We start from the raw sequence: 22,937 nt of genomic DNA, 5'->3' as shown, positions 1-22,937 counted from the left end.
CTTTTTAAAGTTGATAATGGATCTATTTTGTTGAAAATTCATCTTTTTTAATAGAAAATTAATTTTCTTAGTTGAAAATTTACCTTTTTCATTAAAAAATTGACAATACCCTGTAAAAAGTTGAACCACTTGATTAAAAATTCATTTTTTCATAAACGTTTATCATTTTAGTTGAAAATTCATGTCCAGGGTGGCCGTTTTAATCGAAGAAAAAAATTCCCGGTCATTTCCCGGTTCGCAAACATTTTTCATGGCCAATAAAATTTAAAAAATCAAACTATATTCTAAACATTTCCCCATATAAAGTAATAAATAATAATACAACAAATTAAAGCATTCAAAGTGGAACCCTTGAATTCCAAACTTTTAAAATTGAAGTCTAAAAGTTTTCAATTCAAAAATTGTGTATTCAAATGCTCAATAACTTTAAAAAATTTCAAAATTATATTATTTTAAGTATATTTAAGCGAGACACATTAAAAATTGAAAAATAATTTTTTTAACTTAACAGCTCTTAAATTAGAAGTTAAAATATTTTAATTTCATTGTCTATGCATTCTACAAAAGCTTTAAAATTTTATTTCAAAATCCTGAAAAATCTATAAGTGGAATAAAATTTTCCCAAATTTAAAATCATTTTTGAATTTTTGTCAGAACTTTTAAATACATTTCAAAATTAATTGAATTTTTCCTTTAACTTTTAGACAATCCTTTAAATTAAAAAAAAATCTTTAAAATTTGAAGGTTTAAATAACAATAGAACATTTATTATTTTATAAAAATATTAGGGTAATATTAAGAGATATTTAGAAGTTTTAAAAAAATTCGAATTAAATTTAGAACTTGAAATAATTTCAAATATTTACAGCCAAATTAAAAATAACATTTAGATTTTTACAGATTTCAAACAAAAAAGATTAGCATTTTTTTAAGAATTGTGAAAGACTAAAAAAGAATAAAAATTTTCTTAAGATTCTTAGGAAAATTGAAAATGATTTTCACTTTGAAAAATTATTCTAACAGAAAGTTTAAGAAGATTTTAAGAGATTTCAAAAATTATTAAAATTTTTTCAACAAATAATAAGTGTTCAAATTAAATGGGATAAAAATTAAATAATTTAGACTGAAACAATATTTTTAATTTAATAAAAACCTTTAATTATGACTATATTATTATGGATTTATTTTTAAGTTGAAAATAGTGAAACGCACTTTTACATTTTTTAATAGCTAAACAAATTAATAGAAATAATATATTAATAAATTTATTCATTGAATTTAATATAAAGGAATACCTGAAACTCTGAATTAAAAATATATTATTGATAAATCATGAAAATTTGTATTAAAAAATAAAATTATCGGAATAACTGATACATTAATTTAAATTCTTATAGAGACTTTCGGATTGAAACAGTTACAATCTGAAAATTCTCAAATTTCGAACGGATCTAGAATTGTTTGGTCAAATCAATTATTGTTCAGATTTCTATACTTAGAGTACAGATCCATTTTGAAAAAATTTATTTATTTACATTTACAGTTTATAAAATAAAACTGTTTTTTGTCAACAATTTTCAAATTCAAATGCTTTTAATTTTTAATTGTTTAAATCCACAAAACTGCACTTTAATCATTTTAAAAACTGTTTAAATTATTCTAATTTTTTATACAAATAATAAGTGTTCCATTGTTGTCTATAAATTCAAATTTGAAGGAAATTTATTAATTCCCAGGATTTTTTAGAAGTTTTCGGACCAATTCAATTAATTTTAAAAGTTATGCAGAAGTTCTGAAAAAATTTCAAAAATAATTTTAAATTTCAAAAAATTGTAAACAACTTCTAGATTTCTCAAGATTTTGAAATAAAATATTAATGCTTTTCAAAGATGCTTAAACTATTCAAAATTAAAATAAGTTAACTTCTAATTTAAGAACTTTTATAATTTATGAATGTTCAAAATTTTGAATTTTGCAAAAATGTTTGCAAAAATGTTTGCGAACCTGGGAAAAATCGGGAAATGACCGGGAATTTTTTTCGATTAAAGCACATCACCTTGAATATGTTAAAAGCTTTAAAATCACTTCAAATTAATTAAATTAGTTAAAAATTAGCCGTTTTAATCGAAGAAGAAACTTCCCGGTCATTTTCCGGTTCCCAAACATTTTTTAAAGCATTAAAGCATTCAAAGTGGAACCCTTGAATTCCAAACTTTTAAAATTGAAGTTTAAAAGTTTTCAATTCAAAAATTGTGTTTTCAATTTCTCAAAAATTTTCACGTACACAGATTCAGATTAAGTTCCAAAAATATAAATCCACGTTGACATTTTCAATAGTCTAAATTAAAGAATCAAGCAATGAACTTTAAAAAATTTCAAAATTATATTATTTTAAGTAATTTCAAGCTAGACACATTAAAAATTGAAAAATAATTTTTTAAACTTAACAGTTCTTAAATTAGAAGTTAAATTATGTTTATTTTAAATAGTCGAATTTAAAATAGACGAATTTAAAATAAAATTTAGATTTTTGCAGAATTCAAACAGAAAATTTAGAATTTTTTTTAAATTGTGAGACTATAAAAAAATTAATTTTTTGTTTTAAGATTCTTCGGAAAATTCAAATTATGATTTTTCACTTTGAAAAATTATTGTAACAAAAAAGTTTAAGATTTTAAGAGATTTAAAAACCGATCAAAGAAGAACATGGAAAATTTTAAGGAATTTATTTAATTTAATGGATTTTCAAAAGTGGTAGGAAAAATTCGATTAATTTTTAAAATATTTAGAAGTTCTGAAAAAAATGTTTAAACACTTCGTTTAAATTATTTGAAATAATTTCAAGTTTTTAATAAATTTTGAATCTTTTAAAAACTTCTACATATCTCTGAAAAATACTCAAATTTTGTCTACAAATAATAAGTGTTCAATTGTTATTTATACGTCAAATTTTAACAATTTGGTTATGGATTTATTTTTAAGTTGAAAATAGTAAAACGCACGTTTACATTTTTTCATAGCTAAAAAAATTAATAGAAATAATATAATTATAAATTTATTTATTGAATTTAATATAAAAAAATAATATAAAGGAATACCTGAAACTCTGAATTAAAAATAATTTCAATTCTTATCAAGACTTTCGGATTAAAACAGAAACAATCTGGACATTCTCAAATTTTGAACGGATCTAGAATTGTTTGGTCAAATCAATTCTTGTTCAGATTTCCAATTTTAAAAATAATTTATTTACTCATATTTACAGTTGATAAAATAAAACTGTTTTTTATCAAAAAAATTTTAATTCAAATGCAGATTTTTCTTCTGAAAATTCGTAAAATTCCATGTTTTCCGATCACCCTCTTTTTTATCAAAGAAATCTTCAATTTTAAAAACTTTTAATTTTTTTAACCTTTAAAACTGCATTTTAAAATTCTTTAAATTAAAATATATGCTTCAAAATTAAAAATGGCAAATTTTTTAAGTGAAAGATTTTCGAATTAAGCGTTCTAAACTAAACGATATAATAATTTATAAAAATCACAATTTAGGAAATTATTTAAAAACGGTTGAAATTAAAGTTTGACAAAATTTTTGTAAAATTCCTGGTTTTCCAGGTTTCCTGGTCTAGCGGCCACCCTGAGTAGAGTTTTTAAATTTCCGAGAATTTAAGTTCAGGTTATATAACCGAGAATATGATAGAATTTATGAGAATTTAAAAGAATTTATTATTTTTAACAACATTTTTATTGTTCACGTTATGTCAAAATAAACGCAAAATTCATTTGCCTCACATTATTTAATAAATACTGGCATTAAATAATCCTCTCACGGAAAAGCGTTAAAATACAAGTTTTCCAAATGGTATTATTTTGAATTAAAAGCGTTTCAAGTTGTACACCTTTAGATTAAATTTTGAAAATTTGATAACTTTATTGGAAAATATTTGAAATTGTATCATTTCTGATTCAGCGTTTTCAAAATTCGCAACTTTCTTTTGAAGATTAACTTTTTACTTATAAATTTTTATTATTTAGTTGAAAATTTAATAATTTTATTTAAAAGATATCTATCTAATTTGGTTGCAAATTTTTTATTATTCTTATTAGATAGTAAAGTGAAAACTTCTTCGGATGAAAATTCAACAATTTTATTAAAAGTCATAATTTTTGGTTGAAAATTCTACTGTTTAAATGTATTATTCGGTGTTGAAAAAATAACTGAAATATTTTCTGGATAAAAATTAAACTGTTTTTAACATTTTATTTTTTTTTTTTGATAAAAATGCGACTGTTTGGTTGCGAATTAAACTATTATACATTTTCTTATTTGAATATTTCGTAGAAAATTTACTTTTGTTTGAAATTTATCTTTTGGTGTTGAAAAGTGAACTAAAATCTTTTTTGAATAAAGTTCCGATTGAAAAAGAAATTTGCCATTTTTTATTACAAATTCATCTTTTTCAGTGCCAAATTAAATTTTTTTGAGATAAAAATGGAACTATTTGGTAGAGAATTCAACAATTTTGTTAAAAAGTCATCCTTTTAGGTTCAAAATTCGTCTTTTTGGATTGAAAATTCATATTTTGATCGTGAAAAGTCAACTGAAATCTTTTGAAAAAGAAAATTAAATTTTTTTGTTAAAAATGTATCTTGTTGATTTAAAACTTCATCTGTTTCTAGAAGAAATTTCATTCTTTTTTAAAAATAAAAATGCGAGTTTTTGATTAAAATCATTCGTCTTTGCTTGAGTATTCAACTAATTTGTTTGCAAGATTTGGTTGAATCACTTTGTTAAGAAATGACTTTTTTGTTAAAGATTTATATTTTTAGTTGAAAATTCATCTCTTTGGTAGAAATTTTAATTATTTTGTTGAAAATAAATTTTTTTTTTAAACAGAAAATGTACCTTTTCCATTTTTTTGAAGATTGATCTTTTTTAGTTGAAAATTCGCCTTCTTTGGTAAAAAATATAATTTTCTAGTTCGATATTTCATTTTTGTTGGGCAAACATGCATCAGTTTCGTGGAAAATTAATTTTCTGTTGAAAAGTTATATTTTATTTCTGGCTTGAAGGTTCAATAATTTAGGTAAACTTTGATTTATTTTTTGAGTGAAAAATCTTTATTTTTTGAAATTCGTCTTTTTGGTTTAAAAATTCTTTTCTTTTGTTGTATTAATTTCATTCTTTTTTTATTAAAATATAAACTATGACACTGTTTCGTTGGTAATTTGTCTTTTTAGTTTAAATATTCAACTATTATGTTAAAAATTTAATTCTAAATAAGAAAAGATTTTAAACACATATTTTATGATCATATATTTTGTTTGTTTTCTTTCACAAGCGGAGAAGTTTAATTAATTTTAAATTGCTTAAAACAATCGATTATTTAAACAATAAAAAACATTGATTTTTAATAACTTAAAAAAAAAATTTTGCAAAAATATTTTAGGGGAGTTATTTTGATATAAAAACAAATCGAAAACTGTATAAATTGTTTGAAAATAGAACTGTCCATTAAAAGCGGTACACTTGAGATATTTTGGCCCAGGATATGAAAAAAGGAGAATTTTTTCAAAAGTAGACCAGGAAAACCCATAAAATTTTGAAACCCGACTTCTGTCGCAACTTTTTTAACTAATTAAGTCGTTTATATTATACACTTTTATAGCTAATTTTTTACTTTAGCTAATCTTAAGAGAATGCTTTCTTACGTTACTGTCGCTTTTCCAAAAACATTTTGAAAGGCTTCACGAATTGCGCTGACTTTCACATCCTTGTCCGATGCGACGAAAATTTCCACATCGCCACCAGAATCTGAAACGCATTGTAAGTAGAATTTGTTCATTAGTTTTATTAAGAAAACATATTATAGGAAAATCAGTGTGTATCTAAAATTTTTAACTAGAATTATCCTGAAATGGATTTCCTATTATTTGTCCCCTAAAGGCAGTTCATTAAAGAAAAAAATTTTTTAAAAACGATTTTCGGATAATCAGCATTGTAATAAATAATAGAAAATATTGAAAAAATAGTGTAAATAGTGTCACAAAATTTAAAAAATAGTGTCAAAGTAGTGTCATAAAAATTTTGAAGTACTAAAAATGAGCTTTAATGTTTATTTAAAATCTTATTTTTTAGATTATAAATTATCTTTAATTCCTAATTATTTATCCAAAAAGAAAATTCAACTATTTTCGGTTGAAAGTACATTCTGCTTGATTGAAAAGTCTAGTATTAAATTCATGGTTAAGAATTCGCTTTTATGGTTAACAATTTTATTATTTGGTTCAAAATCGAATTATCTTCTTCTTAATTCAATAGTATTGTTAAAAAGTCATACTTTTGAATTTAAAATCCAACTGTTTTGATAAAAAAAATCGTCTTTTTGTCTTGAAAATTCAACAATTTTATTGAGATTTTCTTTCTTTCTGGATAAATAAATTTTGTTGTGATTGAAAATTTAACTATTTTGTTGATGATTCATCCTTTTTGCTTGAAAATTCATCTTTTTCTGTAGAAATTCAACATTTTTTGGGTCAAAATGCAACTGCCTGGTTAACAATTAATCTGATACGGTTAAAAAATGAACTTTTTTGTTAAAAATTCAACTGCTGTCTTGAAAATTCGTCTATTTGACTTGAAAATTCAAGAATTTTAATGATGTTTTTTCTTTCTTGACGAGCAAATTGTTTTGTTTAAAATTAATATCTTTCTCTAAAAAATTTCTGCTTTCTAGGTTAAAAATGCAACTGACTGGTTAAAAATTAATTCATTTATATTGAAAATGAACTTTTTGTTTAAAATTCAACTGTTTTTTATGTATTTTCGGCTCAAAAATTCAACAATTTGGTAGACAATTTAACAGTTTTAGTTGCAATTTTAGTTGAAAATTAATTTACTTTGTAACTAATAAATCTTTTTAACCGAAAATTGAATTATTTTCTTAAAAATTCATATTTTTGTAGAAAATTGTACTTTTTGGCTTGGAAATTAATTTTTCTGAGTAGAAAATGTAACTATTCCTTTTTTTGTTAAAAATTTATCTTTTTAGTCTGAAAATTAAAATATTTAGTTAAAAAAATTTCGAATTAAAAAAAAATTATTATAATAAACGTTTAAACTATAGAGTTGAAAGGTTATTTAATTTGTTAAACATTCGTCTTTTGGGTCAAAAATTAATATCATGGACGGAAATTAAATTTTTTTTTGAAAATTTATTTAATGTGTTGAGAAATTGTCTCTTCTGGTAGAAAATTAATCTTTAGGATTAAAAATTTAACGATTTTATTTAATTTATTTTATTTTTCTGTAAAATCTTCACCATTTTGGTAAACATAGACTTGGCTGGTTAAAAATGAACCTTCTTCGCTAAATGAAAATTAAAGTATTCTATTCTTGGTTAAAAATTTTTTCAATCAAAATATGAGTCTTCAACTGGAATAATGAAATTCTAAATCCAAGAGACGAATTTTAAACTGAAATTATTAATATTTATCTGAAAAGCTTGAATTTTCAATCATAATTATTAACTTTTAAACAATAAGATTAATTTTTCATCACATAATACAATTTTTGAACCAAATAGTTGAATTTGGAACTAAAAAAAAAAACAATTTTCAACATAAAATAGAATAGTTACATTAAAAAAAAATTCGTCTAAACTGATGAATTTTCCAATGCTTTACCAAAAATTGAATAATTAAATGTTCAGTCAAAAAATGAATGTTCAAAAAGAAAAATGAATTTTTAAATAAAATTATGGAATATTCAACCGGAATATTATTTTGATTTGTAGTTTAAGAAAAAATTATTTTTAAACAAAAAAGAAGCATATTTTAAATCAAATAGCTTATTTTTCAAGAAGAAAAATTAATTTTTAATTAATATAATGAATTTTTAGCAAAAGAAATTATTTTCACCAAAAGAGTTTCTTTTTCAATCAAGTAAATTTATTTCTATCCTGAAAAATAAATTTCCACATAAAATGATGAACATTTAACTGAAATACTTAAATTTCCAACCAAAAAGAAGATTTTTTAAATAATAAGATTAACTTTCAAAGGAAAAAGTGCATTTTTAATTAAAAGACTAATTTAAATTCAAAGTGGAACGGTTAAATTTTTATTTGGAAAAGTTAACTCCCAATAAAACTGATATATTTTCAACTAAAATGATAAATCTTCAACGGGAATAATTCAATTTTATACCTACTAAAAAGATAAAATTTCAACCAATAACATTAATTTTCTGCAAAAAAGATGAAATTTCAAAAAGAATAGTTTAATTTTTAAATTAAAAAAATATCAATTTTTAAGCAAATAATTGAATTTTCATCCAAAAAAGATCAAATTTCAACAAAAAATAGAATAATTCAATTTCCCGTTTAAAATTTAATTCTTAACAAGAAAAAAATCGCTACATTTCTGGTAAAAAAATTCCTTTTCATCCAAAAACAAACAAGTTTTCAATCAAATAGCTTATTTTTCTACAAGGAAATGAATTTTTAAATTAAATGATGAATATTTAACTGGAATACTTGAATTATCAAGCAAATACTTGAATTTTCACCCAAAAAAAAAAATTTTTTTAAATATATATAATATATAAATAATAAATAAATATAAATAAATAATAATAATAAAAAAAATTTAAACAAAAAATAGAATATTTGAATTTCCCGGTAAAAATGTAATTCTTAACAACAAAAAAATCGTTACATTTTTAAATAAGAAATTCCTTTTTATCCAAAGAAAAAACAAGTTTTCAATCAAATACCAATTTTCATCCAAAAAAGATAAAATTTCAACCAAAAATAGAATAAATAGTTGAAATTTCCGTTAAGAATTTAATAATGAAAAAAAAACGGATTTCCTTGAAATATAGTTCAATTTTCAGTTGAAAAAATGATTTTAAACAAAGTAGTTATTTGAAAAGAAATGAATTTTCGATTAAAATTACGAATCTTCCAATTTAAATTTAAATTGTGTCGCATTTGGACTTGAATCAGATTTTTTAAACTTCTTTCTTCTAAATCCCAGTTTTAACTCTCTAAAAAAATTTCCCTTACATTACATGAATTTAAAAAAAAAAATAGTTTAATTTTTAAATAAAAAATATCAATATTCAACCAAATACATGAATTTTAACAAAATAGTTGAATTTGTAATCAAACCAGATAAATTTTTAACCAAAAAGTTGACTTTTGAACTTTAAAAAAATCAATTTTCAACTGAAAATAGAATTGTTAAATTTTTAATTAAAAAAAAATCATTTTCGTCTTAATTGATAAATGTCCTAATAAAATGATGAATCCTCAACTGGATTAGTTGAATTTAAAAAAAAAAGAGTTTTAAACGAAAAAAATTAATCTTTATCTGAAATAGTTGAATTTTCAGCCTAAAAAAATGATTTTTATTAAGTATTTTCATTTGCAACTTGAAAAAAAATTATTTTTAACCACAGAAAAAAAATTTAAATAAAATAGCTCATTTTTCAAACAGAGAAATTAATTTTTAATTTTTAATCTAGAAAAGGTGAATTTTCAACTGAAAGTGGAACGGTTACATTTTTGTTTGAAAAATTTAACTTTCAACCAAACTGATAAATTTTCAACTAAAATGATAAATATTCAATTGGAATATTTAAATTTGATACTTACCAAAAAGATAAAATTTCAACCGATAACATTAATTTTCTCCAAAAAAGATGAATTTAAAAAAAAAATAGATAAATTTTTAAATTAAAAATATCAATTTTCAACCAAAAAGTTGAATTTTCATAAAAAAAGATGAAATTTCAAGAAAAAATAGAGTAGTTGAATTTTGCGTGAAAAATTTAATTCTTAACAAGAAAAAAATCGGAATTACAAAAAATTGTTAAAGTTTTGGTTAGAAAATTCATTTTTATCTAAAGAAAAAGCAAGTTTTCAATCAAATGGCTTATTTTTCTACACGGACATTAATTTTTAGATTAACTGATGAATATTTAACTGCAATACTTCAATTTTTAACCAAAAAGAAGAATTTTTAAACAAGCAGATTAAATTGCAAAGGAAAAAATGATTTTCGACCAAAAAAGTCGATTTTCTACGAAAAAAGTCGATTTTATAACAAAATAGGTTAAATTTTCACTTGAAAAAATTAACTTTTAACCAAACTAATGAATTTTCAACTAAAATTATGAATCTTCAACTGAAATTGTTGGATTTTATTCATACCAATTTCCATTCAAAAAAGATCGAACAAAAAAAGCGGATTTCCTGAAAAAATATTTTTCAACGAAGTAGTTAAATTTTTTAAAATATATGAATTTTCGAATAAAATTACGAACCTTCCAATAACAAAACTAATTTTTAACAAAAGAGTTTAGCTTTTAAACTCAAGTAGTTGAATTTTTAAGAAAAAAAGGTAAATTTCTAAAGAAAAATGTAATAAAATGTATAATATAATTCAAAAATATTTCCTTTACGAAAAAGTAATTCTACTCTAAAATCTGCTTGAAGTATTCTCTTTTTATGAAATTTGAAAGAAGGACCTTTTAAATTGTGTCGAATTTTGACTTGAATCGGATTTTTTAAACTTCTTTCTGCTAAATCCCAGTTTTAATTCTTTAAAAAAAATTCCGTTTTATCACATGCATTTTCAAAAAAATAGTTTAAATTTTAAATAAAAAAATATAAATATTCAGCCAAATACATGAATTTTAACAAAATAGTTGAATTTTTAATCAACAAGACAAATTTTTAACCAAATAGTTGAATTTTGAATTAAAAAAAATTAATTTTCAACAGAAAATAGAATTGTTACATTTTTGATCTGTTTTAAATAATTTTCGTCTTAATTGTTGAAGTTTTCCACTAAAATGATGAATCCTCAACTGGATTAGAAAATTTTAAACCAAAAAATGAGTTTTAAACGAAAATAATTTATCTTTATCTGAAATAGTTGAATTTTCAACCTAAAAAAAAAATTTTTTTATTAAAAAAGACAATTTTTCAACGAAAAATTAAATAGTTAAGTTTCAAGTTAAGAAATTCAATGTTCAAGCAAGAATTAAATAATTCAATTTCAACTCAAAAAATAAATTTTCAAAGAGAAAAATGAATTTTTAAATAAAATTATGGAATATTCAACTGAAATAAAATGGAAACTACTAACATTTTTCAATATAAAAAAATATAAATCTACCTTATCATTTTCAATGCTCTAAATTTAAAAATCAATTAGCGAACTTTAAAATTTTCAAAATTATATAATTTTGAAGAAACATTAAAAACTGAAAAATTCACTTTTTTTCAATTGCACACTTTTTAAATTAAAAATTCAATTATTTTCATTTGAGTTCAAATTTAAAACTTCTAAATATCTGTGAAAATTGATTAAATTTTTTCTATAGTTTTGAGAAAATCTGGAAAATTTGAGAAAATGTCCTTAAAATTTAGATATATAAATAAAAATTAAAAATTAATTATTTGTAGGCGAAATTCGAGTAAATTGAAGGGATATGTAGAAGTTTTGAAAAGATTCAAAATTAATTTAAAACAAAATCTAAATTTTTTCAGATTTTAAACAAAAAAATTAGAAGTTTTGCAAGAATAGTGAAAGTCTTCAAAATAATAAAAACCTTTTTTTAAGATTCCTAGGAAAATTAAACATAATTGTTCATTTTGAAAAATTATTTTAAGAGAATAATTAAAAAGGTTTTACAAGATTTGCAAAATTTTCAAAAATTATTTTGGAAGACTTTAAGGAAACCTTTTTAAATTTGCATGATAATTTTGAAAATTTAGAAAACTCATAAATATCTCTTAGAATTACTCAAATTTTTTCTATAAATGTTTATATGTAAATTATTTTTCAGTTAAATATTTCCTAATAATCAATAATTAATCTTTTTCTTAATTCAAAAATTTAAAATTGTTTAGTTTAAAAACTGAATATTTTAGACTGAAACAATATTTTAAATTAAGACTTTCAAATTGAAAGCGCTTCATTTTGAACGTTAAAATATGAAAATTCTTAAATTTTGAATTGATTATTTATTAAATAAAAATGTGTTTTATAAAAAAAATTTCAACTTCAAAAGATTTTAATTTTTAATTGTGCAAATCTTCAAGGCTACATTTTAAAATTCTTTAAATTGAAAATGTAAGCTTAAAAATAAAAATAAAAAATATTTTAGGTGAAAGACCTCTACTGAATTTTCTACAATAATTTTCCATGAGGAATTACTCACAAATGAATTCGCGCATTTGCGGATCCAAAGTCGTGATCATGGAATTGACACTGTTTTTGGCCTTTTCTGCAACTTTGCTCAGGACACTGTTGTTTGCCACAGTTTCTTTCACCCAGGAGAATAAACCAGCCCCGAGGACTCCAGAATCAGAGGCTTCATTATCAGTTAATGAAATATTTACTATTGGTTGTTCAGAAGAAGTTGAAGGAGGATGAAGCTTATCTTGCTGTTGCGACTGCTTATTCATTTCTTTTTCAGTGTTTGCTTTCCTTTCAATAAAATCCTCATCCTTTTTCAGATTCGGATATAAATTTTCCTGTGGCGATATGTTTGAAGAAGGAGGCTGAGATGAAGGACTTGTGACGAAACTTGGAAGGGCTGATGGTGGAGCGATACTTGAGAGGAGGCTGCCAGTCGATAGAGAAGCAGAGCCAGTTAGGGGAGAAGCAGAAGATGATAAACTGCTTAAAGAATCTGAGAAGAAAATATTTTAATTAACCCTCAAGTGCTAAAACGGGTCCCAGGGACCCGGACGTTTTTTCAGGGGAGTCTTTTTTCTAAAAAGTATTCTCATTTCTTGCAAAATATTTATTAGTAGACCGGAGATATTTCAGTTTGAAGTTTGCTCGGGTCTGCTGGACCCGTTCTAGGTGTAACGGGAATTTTCTAGGTTCTAGCACTTGAGTTTTAAGGAAAGTCAGTTTTTAGGTGAAATTTCTAAGAGAGGTAATTTTAGATTAATTATTTTATACAATTCCCAGTAAACAAAAAAAGATTCGAAAGAATTGAGAAGTAATGGGCAAGCCAAGACTTAAACACGGTTTGTGGAATTATTCGGATCCATGATTTTGATAAGTTGAAATTACATCTATAAAATAAAATAATAAAAATAAATAAATCAAAGAAAATAAATTATTTTAAATACAGTAGGAACTCGATTATCTGGCCTTCGATTATCCGAGGCTCCGCGTTATCCGAGGCAATATTGCAGCTAAAAAACGATTGAGCAGATTGAAACAGTGCTCTATTACCGACTTCCTTGAGCCACGTTAGTTTCAATGCTTTGTGCCGTGAAGATTTATTTATTTTTCTATTTAAAATATACGAAAATTAGATAACTCTTCCGAATTTTGTACTTCTTCCGTATTATCCGAGTTTTCACTTATCCGAGGTATCTTCTCCCTAAACTACCTCGGATAATCGAGGTTCCACTGTACATCAAACGATTTTAAAGAGGGTGTCTAGCGATTCTTAGGAACAAAATTCAAGGCCTTTTCCAAGTTTTCCAGGTCAAGAAATAAAAAATTTCCAGGTCTCCTTTTTTACATCAAATAATGAAATAAACGTTTGCATACTTTTAAAAATGAGCCATTTTTTTATTATCTTTGGGAATATTTTAAAATTTTTGTAATGTCTTTGAATTCATAAAAATCTTTGTGAAGTATTACAAACCTTAGTGAAAGCTTGAAATTCCGGTGAAATTTTTTGGCATTTTTCAAAGATTTTGTACAATTTTTAAAATTCTTGAAATCTTGGTGAATTCTTTCTTTAATCTTTGTTTGCGAAATCTGTTGTGTTTGTTTAAAATCAATGAAGTCTTTCGAAATCTTCTCAAATGTTTTGAAACCTTTTGAAATCGCTCAAAACCTTTGAAATATTTTGAAATCCTTATGAATTCTTTAAAGAAATTGTGAACTCTTCTCTAAGTCTTTTGTATTCATTTGAAATCACTGGAATATTTGAAATCTTTGTTAAATCTTTTGAAATCTTTTAAATCTGTTGTACCCTTGTTGAAATTTTTTAAATCCTTCAAAGCTTTGAAATCTAATAAAACTTTGTGAAATTTTTTTAAATCTTTGAAATATTTTTGAAATGTTTCTTTAATCTTTGTTCGTGAAATCTTTTCTCTTCGTTTGAAATGATTAAAATCTTTTAAAATCTTCTCAAATTTGTTTAAACCTTTTGAAATCATTAAACAAATTTTAATGTTTGAAAATGTTTGAAATCTCGTGTACTGTACCCTTTTTGGAATCTTTGAAATTCTTGAAATGTTTTGAAATCTTAAGGAATTCTTTGTTTTTGTATTGTTTTGAAACCTTTATAAATGTTTTATGAAATCTTTGAAACTTTTGTGAAATCTCTTGACATCTACTAAAAAATTTTGAAGTTATTTAAAATCTTTGAAATGTTTTGAAATCTTTAAAATCTTCTGAAAGTTTTAAAATCTTTTGTGAAATCTTTGCCAATTCGTTGGAAATATTTAAATTATTACAAATCTTAGTGAAATCTTTTGATATCTTCTAAAAACTTTTGAAATTGTTTTAAATCTTTGAAATGTTTTGAAATCTTAGAAATATGGTTTAATATACCCTTTTTAAGATCTTTGAACTCTTTTGGAAGTTTTAAAGTCTTTGTGAAATGTTCGAAATTTTTGTGAAATGTTCCAAATCTTTATAACATGTTCGAAATCTTTACGGAATTTTTGTGAAGACTTTTTAATCTAGTGTACACGCTTTTTTTAATGTTTGAAATCCTTCTGAAATATTGTGAAATGTTTATAAAATCTTTCTTGAATCTTTGTTTGGAAAATGGAAAACTGGATTAGTTGAATTTTAAATAAAAAAAATTAGTTTTAAACTAAAACAATTAATCTTTATCTGAAATAGTTAAAGTTTCAACTGTAAAAAAAATATTTTTACTAAAAAAGATAATTCGTCAACGAAAACTTAAATAATTAAGTTTTAAGTAAAGAAATTCAATGTTTAACCAAAAATTGAATAATTAAATTTTAGCCGAAAAATGAATATTCAAAGAGAAACATGAATTTTAAAATAAAATTATGGAATATTCAACCGAAACAGTATTTTCATTTGCAGTTTAAGAAAAAAATTGTTTTTAACCACAAAAAATTTCAATAAAATAGCTCATTTTACAGACAAATTAATTTTTAATTAATATGATGAATCTTTAATAAAAAAAAAGAATTTTCGCCAAAAGAGTTTGTTTTTCAATCAAGTAAATTTATTTCTATCCTGAAAAATAAATTTCGAACTAAAATGATGAACATTTAACTGGCATACATAAATTTCAAACCAAAAAGAAGACTTTTTAAACAATGAGATTAACTTTCAAAGAAAAAGGTGGATTTTTAATTTAAAAATACTAATTTCAAATAGTTCAATTTTTAAATAAAAAAATATCAATTTTCAACCAAATAGTTAAATTTTCATCCAAAAAAGATCAAATTTCAACAAAAAATAGAATAGTTGAGTTTTACGTTAAAAATTTAATCGTTAAATTTTTGGTTTTAAAATACCTGTTTATCTAAAGAAAATACAAATTTTCAACCAAATAGTCGAATTTTAAACTTAAAAAAAAATCAATTTTCAACAGAAAATAGAATAGTTACATTGAAAATAAAAATGTCGTCTTAACTGATGAATTTTTCACTAAAACGATGAATCCTAAACTGGATTAGTTGAATTCCAAACAAAAAATTAGTTTTAAACTAAAATAACTCATCTTTATCTGAAATAGTTGAATTTTCAACCGTAAAAAAAAATTATTTTCACTAAAAAAGATAATTTGTCGTAAAAATAATTAAGTTTTATGTTAAGAAATTACATGTTCTACCAAAAATGGAATAATTAAATTTGCGATCAAAAAATGAATGTTCAAAAAGAAAAATGATTTTTTAAATAAAATTATGGACTATTCAACCGAAATATTATTTTCATTTGCAGTTTAAGAAAAAAATTATTTTTAACAACAAAAAAATTTCAATAAAATAGCTCATTTTTCAAACAGAGAAATTAATTTTTTAATAATTTGATAAAATTTGGATAAAAAACATTATTTTCACCAAAATAGTTTCTTTTTCAATTAAATAAACTTATTTCCACCCTGAAAAATGAATTTTCAAACAAAAAGAAGACTTTTTAAACAATGAGATTAACTTTTAAAGAAAAAGGTGGATTTTTAATTAAAAAATACTAATTTACATTAAAATTGTTAAATTTTAAACTAGAAATTAATTTTCTACAAAAAAGATGAATTTCCCACAAATTACATGAATTTTTCAAAAAAAGTTCAATTTTTAAATAAAAAAATATCAATTTCAAAAAAATAGTTTAATTTTTATCCAAAAAGGAAAAATTTCAACAAAAAATATAAGATTTGTATTTCACGTTAAAAATTTAATTCTTACCAAGAAAAAAATCGTATTTTCAGAAAAATCGTTAAATTTTTGGTTAAAAAATTCCTTTTTATCTAAAGGAAAAAAAAGTTTTCAATCAAATAGCTTATTTTTCTACCAAGAAAATGAATTTTTAAATTAAATTATGAATATTTAACTGCAATACCAAGGCTTAAATACGGGTTGTGAAATTTTTCGGATCCATGATTTTGATAAACTGCAATTACATGCATAAAATGAAAGAATAAAAATAAATGAATAAAAAAAATATTTTAAATAAATTAAAGGATTTTAAAGATTTCTAGCGATTTGAACGGTTTTTAAAATAAAACATTAAGAAATAAGTTTAATTTAATTTATAAGCAAGGAATTTCAAAACATTTTCAGAGTGGTCACTATTTTTAAAATTTTAGATTCCCGGCTTTCCTCTGGTAAATAAATATTCGTGATTTCTGCCGTTTTAGAACAAAACTATCTGTTTGAAAAAAATCAAGTGGCTTTGAATCATAAAAATAGGGTAAAGAAATTTTTGTGTCAGTTAAAGAAAAATGTATTTGGTAAAAAATACAACGGTCTGGTTACAAATTAATCTTCTTCAGATGAAAATTAAATTTTTTGTTTAAAAGAAATCTCTTTTAGATGAGGATTTAAATATTTTGTTGAAAATTTGTTTTTGTTGGTATTTTTTACGTATTTTAATGAATTCCTGACGATTTCCAGGGATTATGAAGAAATTTAACAAATTTCAAAGGATTAGAACTACTTTAAGTTATTATTTTAAAGGATTCCAAAGAATTTGTAAGGATTTCAAATAATTTTGCAGAAATTTCAAATATTTCTAGAGATTTCGAGGGATTTTAGTTTTTTTTTTAATAACATTACAGAATAACTTTAATTTATATTCGAGACAATTTAAATGATATTTACTTATTTTAATGAATTCTTGGCTATGCCAAAGGCTTCAAGGGATTTCAATTAATTTCTAAAGAAGTTTTGAGCATAAATCCAAGTATTTTAAAAATTTTCAGAGATTTTGCAAACTAAAAGGGTTCTCAACAGAGCTTTAGAGAAAAATTAAATATATTTATTTTAATTTTTAACCAAATAGTTGAGAATGCAATAGTTAAATTATAAGTGAAAAAAAAATTAATTAAAAAAACAACGAATTTTCGATAAAATAATTGAACCTTTAAACGAAAAGTAGTAACATTTGTGTCAAAATAGTTGAATTTTCAACCTAAAAAGATGTATTTTCAATCAAATGGTCGAATTTTCAACCAAAAACAGTTGCATTATTGTCCAAATAGTTAAATTTTCGAGTTACATAGACGCATTTTTTACAAGAAAGTTGAATTTCGAAACCGAAAAGTAGAATATTAAGCAAAAAGATTCATTTTCAATCAAGAATTATACATTTTTAACCCATGAAGATGCATTTTCTACCATAAAAGATGAATTTTTAATTCAGAATGACATAGAATAGTTCGAAAAAGACGGATTTTTAACAAAATAGTTGAGTCTTCAACCAAACGGATAAATTTTTAACGAAAGAGTTAAGTTTTCAAGCTGAAAAATTCGAATTTTTTAGAAAACTGTTCACATTTAAACCGAATAAGATAACTTTTCAACAAAATAGCTAATTTCAAACCAAAAAAGAATTTTGAACAACAAAAAAAGAATAATTTTTTACTCAATAACTCGACTTTGCAACAAAACGGTTAAATTCGCAAGTACGTTTTTTAACAAAGAAAATAATGAATTAATAGTTGAATCCTTAACTAAAACAGATAAATTTTCAACTAAAAGGACGAATTTTGAACAAAATACATCAATTTTTAATAAAATTGTTAAATTTTCCACTAGAAAATATGATTTTTCGATCTAAAATATTGATTCAGGGTGGCCGTTTTAATCGAATAAAAAAAATTGCCGGTCATTTCCCGGATCGCAAAAATTTTTCACGGCCAATGAAATTTAAAAAATCAAAATATATTCTAAACATTTACAATATTTTCAAAATTTTCAATAGCCTAAATCAAAGAACCAAGCAATGAACTTTAAAAACTTTCAAAATTATATAATTTTAAGCTACACACATTAAAAATTGAAAAATAATTTATTTAACTTAACAGTTCTTAAATTAGAAGTTAAATTATTTTTATTTTAAATAGTCTAGGCATCCTTTAAAAGCTTTGAAATTTTATTTCAAAATCTTGAAAAATCTAGAAGTGGTTTTAAATTTTTCCAAATTTAAAATCTTTTTTGAATTTTTAGTCAGAACTTTTAAATATATTCCAAAATGAATTGAATTTTTTCTATAACTTTTAGAAAATCCTACAAATCAAAAAAAAATTTGAACTTATAAAAGACAGTAGAACACTTATTATTTGTAAAAATATTAGAGTAATGTTAAGAGATATTTAGAAGTTTAAGAAAGATTCGAATTAAATTTAGAACTTGAAACAATTTTAAATACTTACAGCCGAATTTTAAAATAAAATTTAGATTTTTGCAGATTTCAAACAAAAAATTTAAAATTTTTTGTTTGAAATGTGAAAGACAACAAAAGAATAAAAATTTTCTTAAGATTCTTAGGAAAATTTAAAATGATTTTTCACTTTGAAAAATTATTGTAACAGAAAGTTTAAGAAGATTTTAAGGATTTTATTTGATTTGATGGATTTTCAAACATTGTAAGAAAATTTCGATTAATTTTAAAATATATTTAGAAGTTATGAAAAAAATGTTATCACACTTCGTTTAAATTACTTGAAATAATTTCAAGTTTTTAATTAATTTTGAATCTTTTCAAAAATATCTCTTAAAATTACTCAAATTTTTTCTACAAATAATAAGTGTTCAATTGTTATTTATGCGTCAAAATTTAACAATTTCACTTATAAATTAAACACTTTTTAAATAGAACAATTAAAATTGTAACGCTAAAATATTAAATGTTCTTCGAAAATCTAAAGATTCAAAGCTTTCTATGTAAAACAATTCAGTTTCAAATTGTTTTCGTTTAAATATTTGGTTTCAATTTACTCGTCTTAAATGAACAGTGAAATATTGCTAAATATTGCTAAATAATAGTAGGAAAAATTTTAGGAAAAATTCAAATAATTTTAAAAGATGTTGAGAAGTTCTTAAAGAAAATTTTTAATAATTAATAGTTTGAAAAAATTTCTACGTGTACCACGACCTAATTTAAAACAAAATATAGCTTTCTTCACACTTCGAACTCCAATTTCAAAACGTTTTTAAGAATTTTGAAAGACTTCAGAAGAATAAAAAACATTAACTGGAGAATTAAAAATGATTTTTTAATTCGAAAAATTAATTTTAAAATATCATTGAAAAATATTTAGAAAAAGTTAAAAAATTATCAAAAATTAATGAGGAAAAATTTAAGGAAACTTATTTAATCTGGCAGGATTTTAAGAAAATTGTAAGGGAAAAATTTAGGAAAAATTCTAACCATTTTAAAATAGGTTTAGAATTTTTTTTAAATTATTAAAAATTTAAAAACAGTTTTTTAAATCCTCAAAACTACACTTTAAATATTTTTAAAACTGTTAAAATCGAACTTGGGCAGATTTTTCTTCTGAAAATTCGTGAAATTCCCGGTTTCCCGATCACCCTCTTTTTTATAAAAAAAATCTTCGATTTTAAAAACATAAAATTTTTTTAAACTTTAAAAAAATTTATAATTTATAAAAATCACAATTTAGGAAATTATTTAAAAACGGTTGAAATCAAAGTTAAAAAAAATTGTAGGATAAAAATTAAGTAAAATTCCTGGTAAAAAAATAAATTCACTGCCATTTCCCGGTCCCATAAAATTTCCGGTTTTCCAGATTTCCCGGTCCAGCGGCCACCCCGATTGATTTTTTACTAAAAATAGAATATTTATATTTTCAATTAAAAAAATCATTGTCAACAAAAAAATGTATTTCAACCCAGAAGATTAATTTATACAAAAAAAAAAATTTCAACTAGAAAATACCAAAAATACCATTTTTTAACTAAGAAGATTAATTTTAAACCAAAAAAAGAAGGATTTTTAACAAAAAACATGAATTTTCAACCAAAAAATTGAATTCTCAACTAAAAACGACACCTTTTTAACCAAACAGTTGCATTTTTAACCAAAAAAAAAGGTATCTTTTCAACCAAATAGTTGAATTTTTAACTAAAAAATATACATTTTTAACAAACGGTCGAATGTTTAACCACAGAAGATGACTTTCATACAAAAAATATAATAGACTTTTTAAGCAACAATAAATTAACTTTTAATAATTCATTAAAAAATGGAATAGTCAAGTTTGCAGCTCAAAACATTATATTTAATTTAAAAAATGAATTTTCAATAAAAAATATCAACATTCAACCATTTACTTGAATTAAAAAAAAAAGATTTTTTGTCAATCAAACAAAATTTTTTCAACAAGTTAGATGAATTTTCAACTAGAAAATATTAATATTCAGTTAAACAAAAAACGATTCTCAAGTGAGAATGAAATAGTTAAATTTGCATTTAAAAACTGTTTTGATTAGAAAAAATTAATTTTTAATCAAGTAAAAAAAGAATTTTCAACAAAAATATATCATTTTTCAACCAAATATAGTACAATTTTTAAATAGCGACGTTTAATTATCAATTAATGGTATCAACTTTCAAGTAAAAATGCAATAGTTAACTTTGCAGTTAAAAAATTATATATCATTTAAAAAAATTAATTTTCAATCATAGTTTAATATTTAATCAAATAGTTGAATTCTGAACTAAAAACGATAAAATCTCAACCAAATACTTAGATTTTTAACTAAAAAAGATCACATTCTTATCGCAAAGACTTTCTTTTTATGTTTTTCATTACTGCAATTTTCAGTGCAGACAAAAAATAAAAATAAAAATTTTCTAACCTAAAAAATTTGGAATCTTAACTTTTTGGGCCCGAAATTGACCAGAAACCTGATTCAACACGAATTCCAAATAATAATTATAGTGAATTTGTTTTTAATCTTTTTTCGTTTACTGTGTTATCATCACATTTTTCAATAATTCAATATTCTAAAATGCTGAAGATTATGCAATCACGATTTGCAATTATTTGTTGCACTTAATTTGAGGTTAATGACATCTGAATTGTAGAAAAAATGGGTTGAAAATAATTCTTAAAAAATAAAATCTCTCTAAAAATTAAATTCAGAAATACGATATCAAGCCATATGTAATTATTATACATAAGACGTAAATAGAATTTAAACATGCGTATAAAAATTACTTGTTGAAGAAATACAGTAAAGTTTGTGTGTAGAATGAAGTTGGAAAAGCGGTCAAGAAATAAATAAAGTGCTTTGATCGAAAAGAGGTTGAATTTGACAGTTAATCAGTTAATGCGTGTTTGTGTTGTTTTAAAGTTTTGGAGCTAACCAGTTTTTCCAGTTTCGCCAGAAATGGAAATTTCGTCGACCTTTTTCTCCACGAATTCGAAGGTGCCTTCTCCGTTGGTTTCGTCGGTCATTGCTGATTGTCGCTTTTGACCTTTTCAGATAATCGAAGAACTCAAATATTTTTTAGATTTCTCTGGAACTTCACGAAAAAAACAAAGAATTTTGTTCTGGATCACAAACCACAAAATGTCACTGCGCCACGTGACAGATAGCAGCAATGGCAGTTTAAAATTCGACGAAGAGAGGTCGCCACTGGGCTGTATGGTGCCGCTATCTACTTCTCGAAATTTGTCAGTTCCGGCGGTTACTTAGTTTGGTTTCTTTCACGAAGTGTTTAATATTGAAAAATACAGTTTAAAAGATGGGTGTCACTGTGTAAGTATTTCAGTAATGATATAAAAATATTCCTTTATTTTATGAGTAGAAAATTTCGAAAATATATGTTGTATTGTGCGAGATTTTTGATATTTTGCTGATTTGAGGTTATGGCGGTAGGTCGGCATTGACACATGTCAAATTGAGCATGGAACAAATGTTTTTATTATGATTTTGGATTCTTTTTTATTGTTGTAGAGTATAGATCACTCATTTTTGTGAAATTTTGGCTTAAGCTGATTCTACTCTTTACATGCTTTCACTCATTCCCGCCTTTTTTCCCTTTTTAAAGACTTAATAGAAACCGGTACAAAAATACAACTATTTTTGGTTGACCGTACATTTTTTTTGTCTTTGAAAAACGTGCTATTATATTGTTGGTTCAGAATTCGTCTCTTTCAGTTAAAATTCAAATTTTTCGTTGGAATTTAATTATTTCGTTGAAAATTTGTGTATTTAAAAAAAATTCAGTTTGCGGTTGGAAATGCAAATTTATGTATTTTTAAAAATTGAAAATCTAAGTATTCCATTTTTTATTTAGAATTGTTCTTTTTTAGTTGAAAATCTAATTGTTTGTTTGATAATTAACATATTTGTTTTAAATTTCGTCTCTTCCAGTAGAAAATTACTTTTCTTGGTTACAAATTCATGTTTTTGTTAAAAAATTCAA

At 22.8% G+C, this 22,937-nt stretch overlaps 1 protein-coding gene across 1 annotated transcript in view; it reads right to left on the bottom strand.

Moving 5' to 3' along the window:
* Positions 1 to 22,103, bottom strand: part of LOC117180919 (protein PRRC1-like) — a 30,711-nt gene extending 8,608 nt beyond the window's left edge. The window contains exons 1-3 of the mRNA XM_033373548.1: positions 21,873 to 22,103; positions 12,238 to 12,711; positions 5,715 to 5,817 (exon numbers count right to left, since the gene is read on the bottom strand). Coding sequence (XP_033229439.1) covers positions 5,715 to 5,817; positions 12,238 to 12,711; positions 21,873 to 21,963 — 668 coding nt within the window. The 5' untranslated portion in view covers positions 21,964 to 22,103. The remainder of the gene's footprint in view (positions 1 to 5,714; positions 5,818 to 12,237; positions 12,712 to 21,872) is intronic.
* Between the last annotated feature and the right edge of the window lie 834 nt (positions 22,104 to 22,937).

Source organism: Belonocnema kinseyi, chromosome 9, assembly GCF_010883055.1.
Source record: "Belonocnema kinseyi isolate 2016_QV_RU_SX_M_011 chromosome 9, B_treatae_v1, whole genome shotgun sequence".
NCBI lineage: Eukaryota > Metazoa > Arthropoda > Insecta > Hymenoptera > Cynipidae > Belonocnema > Belonocnema kinseyi.
Note: the sequence above shows the minus strand (reverse complement) of the source record. Positions and strands in the feature narration are given on the sequence as shown.